The following is a 9,519-nucleotide window of genomic DNA, read 5'->3' on the forward strand; positions in this document are numbered from 1 at the left end:
TTACTAGTTTCTTTACTCCTCTCTGGAAGTAAAATATAATGCAATGCTAAAATACCCTTGGCCACATAAGCATTGTCTTCTTTTTAATTTGCAATTGCTTAATTGGTATCCCACTGCAAAGTAATAGACTGAACAAAAATGGAAATGCAACACTTGTTTTTGCTCCCATTTTTCATGAGCTGAACTAAAAGATAGAAAACATTTTCTAGATACACAAAAGACACATTTCTCTCAAATATTGTTCACAAATCTGTGTTACTGAGCACTTTTCCTTTGTCGAGATAATCCATCCCACATCACAGGTGTGCCATATCAAGATGCTGATTAGACAGCATGATTATTGCACAGGTGTGCCTTAGGCTGGCCACAATAAAAGGCCACTCTGAAATGTGCAGTTTTGTCAAACAGCACAACGCCACAGATATTGCAAGTTTTGAGAGAGCCTGCAGTTGGCATACTGACTGCAGGAATGCCCACCAGAGCTGTTGCCCGTGAATTGAATGTTCATTTCTCTACCATAAGCCATCTCCAAAGGCTTTTTAGAAAATTTGGCAGTACATCCACCTGGCCTCACAACCACAGAGTACTTGTAACCACACCAGCCCAGGACCTCCACATCCAGCATAAGATCATCTGAGACAAACCACTCGGACAGCTGCTGCAACAATCGGTTTGTAGAACCAAAGAATTTCTGCACAAACTGTCAAACCGTCTCAGAGAAGCTCATCTGCATACTTGTTGTCCTTATCGGGGTCTCGACCTGACTCCAGTTCATCATCGTAACCGACTTGAGTGGATAAATGCTCACATTTGATAGCATCTGGCACGTTGGAGAGGTGTTCTCTTAAATGATGAAACCCGGTTTCCATTGTTCAGGGCAGGCAGCATGTGTGGCGTTGTGTGGGTGAGTGGTTTGCTGATGTCAACGCTGTGAATCAAATGGCCCATGGTGGCGGAGGGGTTATGGTATGGGCAGGCATACAGTGAGGAAAATAAATATTTGAACACCCTACGATTTTGCAAGTTCTCCCACTTAGAAATCATGGAGGGGTCTGAAATTTTCATCTTGGGTAATGTCTACTGTGAGAGACATAATCTAAAAAAAAAAAAAATCCGGAAATCACAATGTATGATTTTTTTTTTTTTTTTTTTATAATTTATTTGTATATTACTGCTGCAAATAAGTATTTGAACACCTGTGAAAATCAATGTTAATATTTGGTACAGTAGCCTTTGTTTGCAATTACAGAGGTCAGACATTTCCTGTAGTTTCTCACCAGGTTTGCACACACTGTAGCAGGGATTTTGGTCCATTCCTCCACATAGATCTTCTCTAGAGCTTTCAGGTTTGGAGTTTCAGCTCCCTCCAAAGATTTTCTATTGAGTTCAGGTCTGGAGACTGGCCAGGCCACTCCAGGACCTTGAAATGCTTCTTACGGAGCCCCTCCTTAGTTGCCCTGGCTGTGTGTTTGGGGTCATTGTCACTCTGGAAGACCCAGCCATGACCCATCTTCAATGCTCTTACTGAGGGAAGGAGGTTGTTTGCCAAAATCTCGCAATACATGACCCCATCCATCCTCCCTTCAATACGGTGCAGTCGTCCTGTCCCCTTTGCAGAAGAGCACCCCCAGAGTATGATGTTTCCACCCCCATGCTTCACAGTTGGGATGGTTTTCTTGGGGTTGTTCTCATCCTCTAAACATGGTAAGTGGAGTTGATTCTAAAAAGCTCTATTCTGGTCTCATCTGACCACATGAGCTTCTCCCATGCCTCTTCTGGATCATCCAGATGGTCACTGATAAACTTCAAACGGGCCTGGACATGTGCTGGCTTGAGCAGGGGGACCTTGCTGCCCTGCAGGATTTTAAACCATGACAGCATCATGTGTTGCTAATGTAATCTTTGTGACTGTGGTCCCAGCTCTCTTCAGGTCATTGGCCAGGTCCTCCTGTGTAGTTCTGAGCTTTCTCAGAATCATCCTTATGCCACAAAGTGAGATCTTGCATGGACCGAGGGAGATTGACAGTCATCTTGTGTTTCTTCCACTTTCTAATAAATAATCATAACAGTTGTCTTCTACCAAGCTGCTTGCCTGTTCTCCTGTAGTCCATCCCAGCCTTGTGCAGGTCTACAGTTTTGTCCCTGGTGTCCATAGACAGCTCTTTGGTCTTGGCTATGGCGGACAGGTTTGGAGTGTGATTGACTGAGTGTGTGAACAGGTCTCTCACAGTGGACATGTACCTAAGATGAAAATTTCAGACCCCTCCATGATTTCTAAGTGGGAGAACTTGCAAAATCGCAGGGTGTTCAAATACTTATTTTCCTCACTGTATGTTACGGACAATGAACACAGGTGCATTTTGTTGATGGTATTTTGAATGCACAGAGATACCGTGACGAGATCCTGAGGCCTATTGTTGTGCCATTCATCCACGACCATCACCTCATGTTGCAGCATGATAACGCACGGCCCCATGTCGCAAGGATCTGTACACAATTCCTAGAAGCTGAAAACATCCCAGTTCTTTCATGGCCAGCATACTCACCAGATATGTGACCCATTGAGCATATTTGGGATGCTCTGAATTGGTGTATACGACAGCGTGTTCCAGTTCCTGCCAATATCCAGCAACTTCACACAGCTATTGGAAGAAGAGTGGACCAACATTCCACAGACTACAGTCAACGTTTTTCACTGTTTTATGACTTTTTTTTTCTTGTCCCAACAAATAATTGAGAAAATAATCAGTCAACTTTTCATGAATGTAATCGTTAGTAGCATCTCTGCTGCAGGGAAAAGGGTGCATCAGTTTTCAAATAATGAATGTTCATGAGTACACCTTGTCAAATGGAACATTCGACCTTTCAGCTCATTCAAATATTCTTTCATTACACAAATTGGAAAACATTTGTTTTTATTTTTTATTTGATTTTTATTTGACACCTAAATAGATTCATGTCATTTCATTTTTTACTTACACTTGGGTGTTTCCTCTAAGAACAGGAAGCTGTCAGTAGTGAGGCACAGACAGCTTTGTGTCCATCTAGCAAGCGATTTGCTGGGTAGCGCTGAGGACTGAAGCACAGTGCGTGTAGAAACTCATGTTTGCTTTCCTCAATTCAGCCAAAAATTGTGGTAGTAAACTTCTCAAATCTTCCTGAGAACACTGTGTAACCTTCTGATTAGCTTTAGGCATACTGGATTTAGCTTCCTCAAATTGTGGATGCATTTTTACGTAAAGGTAGGGCAGGTTTTCAATGGTGAGAAATTATTTAAACAAAATGCACAAAAAGTGATATAGAATGGACTATGTTTCCATTTTTCTGGGCACGTCCCATTGGGAGGAGGCCCCAGGGAAGACCCAGGATACGCTGGAGGGACTACATTTCTCGGCTGGCTTGGGAACGCCTTGGGGTTCCCCCGGAGGAGCTGGGGGAGGTGTGTGTGGATCACGAGGTCTGGGCGGCTTTGCTTGAGCTGCTGCCCCCGCGACCCAACTCCGGATAACGCGGAAGAAAATGGATGGATGGATATTTTTCTATACAGTGGAACAAATGATCAATACCATGTGACATCACATGACAAGGATCGATTTAGGTGTTTGTATAAAATGCTTTGACTTAATAACTGCTTTTGCGAATAAGTAAAGCAGATTATTAAACTGAATAATCTTTGGCCCTTACTTGTGTAATGGCATCATCACGCCCTCTGTTTAACCAGTTTTACATTTCCCATAAGGCCACACTGCCCACCAGACCTGGTAATACCCCTTATCTCCCCGCCAAAGCCCAGCCATGGCAGGTGGATGAAAATTACCCAGCCTGCCCCGCAAACAAGCCAGTACATGTCTTCATTTGGCACGCCAAGCTGTCCATCTGCTTTTGGTGGAAGGCACTTCAGAAACCAAGGGTGCAGAAAGAAGCTCTGGCTTTGGAGGGACCAGTATTTCTGGGCTTGATGAAGCAACAAGCAGATGCCCCTTAATGCCATTAGAAGTAATAATGCACACTTGAACATGGAACAAACCCATCGGGCAGATTTATTCTGGGGTTGACCTTCTGTGTGGCAAAAAAAAAAATGGCAGAGTTTATAGCGCTTTGACATTCACTTGCTTTAAATCACGCTGCTTAAAAGTCCAGTGAAGCCTCTTTTGTAATGCACTTTAATTGCTTCCTTTGCTGTGGAATCTGTTATATTCTGAAATACCAAACCCAGTCATTAATTACCAAGTGCCATAACAAGTGACTTCATATCATTAGCAATATTAATTATCATTGTGCTCCTTATTCCTTTATGAAACAGAGCATGAGAGTAGATTCTTTTTTTTCCCCATCAGGATCCAATTAATTCAATGCAACTGCCTAACAGCTGGTGGCATTTCGACTCCAAGTCTTCGCTACTCTCCAGTGTGAGCATCATTAAAATCAGGTGCTGTAATCATCTGTCGCTGCAGTAGTTGGCAAGGTAACAAAAAACAAATGAGAACGCAGTTAGGGATGGAAATGCTGCCACATGCCCCAGAATGTAATGTACCCTTATGATGTGGGTTTAAATTGACATTGGAGCTTTAATTAAAGGAAGGAGTGCACGAGTAGCATTATGGGGATTAATGAAACACTTTGTAGGCGCTACATGCAAATGGCTGTTTTTACGTCTGATTAGACCTTTCCAGCACTGCTGAAGGGAAATATCATGTGTGTTTAAGAGTTACAGCAAAAAAAAAAAAAATACTGTGTCTTGCAGTTGCGGACAAAGACGAGAGCTGCGAGGACATGTCCATCCCCGGCAGCCCCCGGAACGAGGCCATCCAGCACAGCTCTGTCAGCACCTCCAACGGGGTCAGCTCCTCCTCCACAACCCCGGCCATCTCCGCCCCGTCCAGCGGCATCATCACATCCAACCAGAGCACAGAGGAGAGCCAGCCACCGCGGGGCGCCGCCCAGTCCCAGCCGTCAGGGAGCTGATCGCCGCTACGTCGTTCTCACCAAACTCTCTGACAAACACAGGAAATGGATTGTCTCTCAGCTTCAGTTGTCACTGTATGTTTTTATTTATTTATTTGTTTGTTTGTTTGCATCAGTTTGTCCTCCATGGGCGGTCTTTGTATGTAGACATGCAATATTTTTCTGGTGAATTGATGAAGACAAAAGAAAAACGGCACTTTACGTGTAACAATAAAGTTGTAATATAGTAGTGGTTCTGAAATGTTCAAGTTTTTTTTTTTTATAATTATGTGACATATTTATTAAGTATATTTTAATTTATAAGTGACTGATCAGTGACTTGTTAATAGGACTTCACCAAAGTGTGTTGTGGCTCATTGGGATTAGTTTGACTTTTATCAGCACTAAAAGATTCCATGAAGAAGCCGTTAACTTATTGTAACTTTCTTTGCACATTTTGAGAGCTGACGGGTTTACCTTTTTCAGAATGTTAACAGTCCACATGCTAAGTACTGGCAGCTTTTAGACGTAGATTTGATTACAGGTGTGTAAATGGCTCAATCAGATTTTAGATTTGATGTTTCTGTGAGATCAGCTGTAGTTGCATTGTGCAGTTTGAATGTGTGAGTTTACCTCTGAAATAGTTTTTAAAAAAGAGGGCTGATTACAAATGTGTGTTATTTCATTAACATTCCATCGGTAGCACTGATTGTAGGATCACAGTGCGATTTCATGACTGATGTTGACTTTAATTCAGTGCCATTAGTGTTCTTATATGGATGACTTAAGTACATTTTCAGTGCAGATTAGCTCCAGTGAGTTGCTGTTTATTTCAATTAGGGCACCTGTGGACATGTTCAGTATTTTTTTTTCTTTTGTATTACTGTATTTATGTAAGTGACTTGATGGCTTTCGTGTCTAATTCAGAACACTTGCAGTCGTAATGCTGTTTTCTTTGCCATTCTAGAATAAAGTTTTTAGAAAACGTAAATAACATGATCTTTATAGGTGTTATGTACATTGTTTTTATTGATTTAAAAGTTTTTTTTTTTTTTATCAGTTTTTGCCAGACTCAGTACTTTGACATAGGAGGAAAAAAATCTTACAAATGTGAACTGGAATCACCTGCAGCTTCGCTGTTTAACAGCTAAGCTAATGGAGATATGTTAAAGTAACACTGCTTATACAACTTTTACGTATTTAATTGATGTAAGACACAAATGCCACCACAGTGTCCATTAGGTTTTTTTCTGTTAGTCTGTACTGGCTTACTACTGTGTAGTTTTCTAAGAACATTGTTTTCTTAAAATATGATTTCAGCAAAATGCCTCTTGTTTTGTGCTATCTGCATGAAATAATGATTCTCTACGAGAATTTTGTTGATCCAGTAATGTCTGTCAGATAAATATCATTAAACAAATTGTTTGAACTTGAGTTGTGGTTTCTGAAAGCTTTATTTGTTTTACTTAACTACAAGGGGTGTGATACTGTGTTCAAAGTGTACTTGTAACTTGTGAAAGTTATGTATTATAAAATTTGATGACTTGATAAGTTGTAATAAACCTTTTACTAGCTCTTTAAATCCGTATTTGTTTCATTTTAAATATCGGGTGTGACTGTTGTAATTTAGATTTAAAATGTGTACTGTTTAACTTGGGGTAAAGCGGGTTTTGGCGACTTTTCTGTGGTTTATGCTGCCACCTAGTGGGAGGGCTGTATAAACTCGCCTGCATCAATGATTATATGTAGAATTGCCACTTCTTAAATGTAGACATAATGAATTGTTGCCACAACTCGAAAGCATCAAAATACACACATTTTGAAGTAATTTACATTTGTGTGTGATTATGAAACACCTGCAGAACCTTCTGGCTGTGTAAGCTCCAAATTCCTCAGTGGGTTATAAAGTCTGCACCCAACAACGTGTGGAATGTGTTGACAATCATTTTTGGAGACAGGAGGGATCTCTCCAGAGATGTTACACAGTGCACAGAAATAAATATGACCAAAAAAAAAAGACATTTCTATCTTTAGACAGAGATAGGAAAACTTACTGTCTTCATCAAATAAAGTTATCAAACTGGTTTCACACAGCTCTAGGATTGCAGAGGTTACAGGGTTTCAACATTCCCTGAACCCTCTGGCCTCAACAGCGATACTACTGGCAGTCCGGCCACGTGTGCACAGCATGCACACGTCATAGCATTCATCTGATGAGAACTAAAGTCTGCAAACACAATTAATTAGAAACAGTTTCATACAGTGTTATGAAAATGTTTGTGCTCCTTGGAGCTTTTGCAGATTTTACTTTTTTATGACAAAATAAAACAAGCGATGCTCGCTCATGGTATGGTCACTGAAATCTACACTACGCAGTGTAGAGTTCAGTGGGTATGATACACTGTAAACCAAACAGGAAGTGCCAAATTTTGAGTCCACAGTGAAATAGGAAATGTTGAACACTTCTTGGGTCAACACCTCTTGGATGAGATCTTTTGGAATCTCACAGGTATTCCATGGCAAGTTTACACTGAAACAGGGAGTGCCAAATTTTAATGCCAGAGTGAAATAAGAAATGTCAAATGTACTTACCTTTAGAAAGTTTTTATTTTTAAATAATTCCCCCATAGTCATGATGTTTTGTTTTTTTTTTGTTTTTTTTTAAGAATTAACCTGTTTTTCGGTGTGTTGTTGTTGTTTGTTTGTTTTTTTTTCGTTATGGACACGCCTGGTGCCACCCCAGATGATTGACATGTCATGGCACCGCACATCTGGTTGAAAAGAGCCATTTTGAAATCGGTGACACATATTGACTGCTAGGTCCCTCCTGTACAGTAGTTGGTGCTGTGTTCCGCAAAAAGTTCTAATCCACTTTAGTAGAAGAAGAAAAATGTTTGAGCCAGCTTTGAACTTGAACACTTCATCTGAACCACAGACTTCTGACACCAAAGTTATATTAGTGAGTAAATGGCCATATTTTATGCCAGAAATGAGGTCCTTTTAATTTGTTGATGCCATTTCAAATACAAAAAATAAAATAAAATAAAATTATCTTCCTTAAACTCAAACTGATAGCAGATCTCTACAACTTGACATAAATTTAATTGAAAATATAAAATACAGCTTCCTGATGAAATGGTGTAGAAGTGGATAAAGTTCAGGTAATTTGGCTATATTTTCCAGCCTTACTGTCAACTAGCTGAAAAGTCTGAATATAAATTTACATCTACATGAAAAAAAAATGCTTAAAGTGGCAAGGGGTTAAGAGGGCTGTAGTTAGCCCCCCAAAGCTGAAAGGTTTTAGCTGCTAATGCTCCCCAGAAGCATTTACTTAAAAAAAAAAAAAAAAAAGTCTGAAGGACCTAAATGACATGGTGATATGCTGAAGAGCTTCACTCATTCATGTCTGTGATATACACATATTAAAAGCTGTAAAACTGTGTCCTTTAAACTTAGATTGAACACAAATATCTGCAGCCTTACATAAATCAAAATATCAATGCTAAAACAATGGAATGCAATGGAATGTTCATATAACAGAACTCAATCATCACTTTTACAGCCACTTTTATTCAGATACACAAATATTTACAAGTGTCCGAGTATGTCTTGGACTTCATTTGCAGCTGTCATTAAGAAATACAGTATGGTAAATCTGTCTGGAGTAGGCAGTCCTCAAAACAGTGGCCATTTAAGAAGAAATGTGAGGGAAGCCACCAAGACACCCATGACAATTCTGAAGCAGGTATATGCTTCTGTGGCTGCGATTTGGAGCAGTTGTGCTGTGCATGGAGCAACTTTTGTCTGTTGCATCACTGGTTATACAGCTCCATGGTTGAGCGGAACACAGAAGGATTTTCTCAAATAGAAAACATGATATTTTAGTTCCAGTTTGTCAAAAGGCACACTGGGTTGCTTGAGCTTAGATTTGAGGTGTTTTCTTTTATGAACGTATGTTGTTCAACTTCATCACAACAACAATCCTTATTTTTTGTTTGTACGGTTACTAGGAACTAAGTACTCAAATAGCTGTCATTTCTAAATGGTTAATGTGATATTTTTCTGAAACCTCTTGAATTTTAAGGTAAAATTCTACACAATAATCTCATCTTATTCATTTCATTTTAACCATTGTGGTAGTGTACAGAGACAACTTCACTAACAACAAATTAAATGCCTGAAGTAATTCCTTTAAAATGTGCCATTTCGCTATGGATTCGTATTGGGCCAAAATTTTACCTTGATTTCTGACTTTGATCATTGACTGAGCCTAACCAAAATAAAATAACCTGTCTCCATCCATCTGCCAAATGTACCTGCTAAATGTGATCAAACTCAGATTAGGCATTCTTAAGATATCTTGCTAATATACAACCCCAATTCCAATGAAGTGTTTGTGTGAAATATAAATAAAAACAGAATACAATGATTTGCAAATCCTCTTCAACCTATATTCAATTGAATACACCACAAAGACAAGATATTTAATGTTCAAACTGATAAACTTTATTGTTTTTGTGCAAATATTTGCTCATTTTGAAATGGATGCCTGCAACAAATTTCAAAATAGCTGGG

At 39.6% G+C, this 9,519-nt stretch overlaps 1 protein-coding gene across 1 annotated transcript in view; it reads left to right on the forward strand.

Annotated features, from left to right (window-relative positions):
* Positions 1-6,526, forward strand: part of atf2 (activating transcription factor 2) — a 61,902-nt gene extending 55,376 nt beyond the window's left edge. The window contains exon 12 of the mRNA XM_034187230.1: positions 4,745-6,526. Coding sequence (XP_034043121.1) covers positions 4,745-4,965 — 221 coding nt within the window. The 3' untranslated portion in view covers positions 4,966-6,526. The remainder of the gene's footprint in view (positions 1-4,744) is intronic.
* The last annotated feature ends 2,993 nt before the right edge of the window (positions 6,527-9,519 follow it).

The sequence above is a fragment of the Thalassophryne amazonica genome, chromosome 14 (assembly GCF_902500255.1).
Source record: "Thalassophryne amazonica chromosome 14, fThaAma1.1, whole genome shotgun sequence".
NCBI lineage: Eukaryota > Metazoa > Chordata > Actinopteri > Batrachoidiformes > Batrachoididae > Thalassophryne > Thalassophryne amazonica.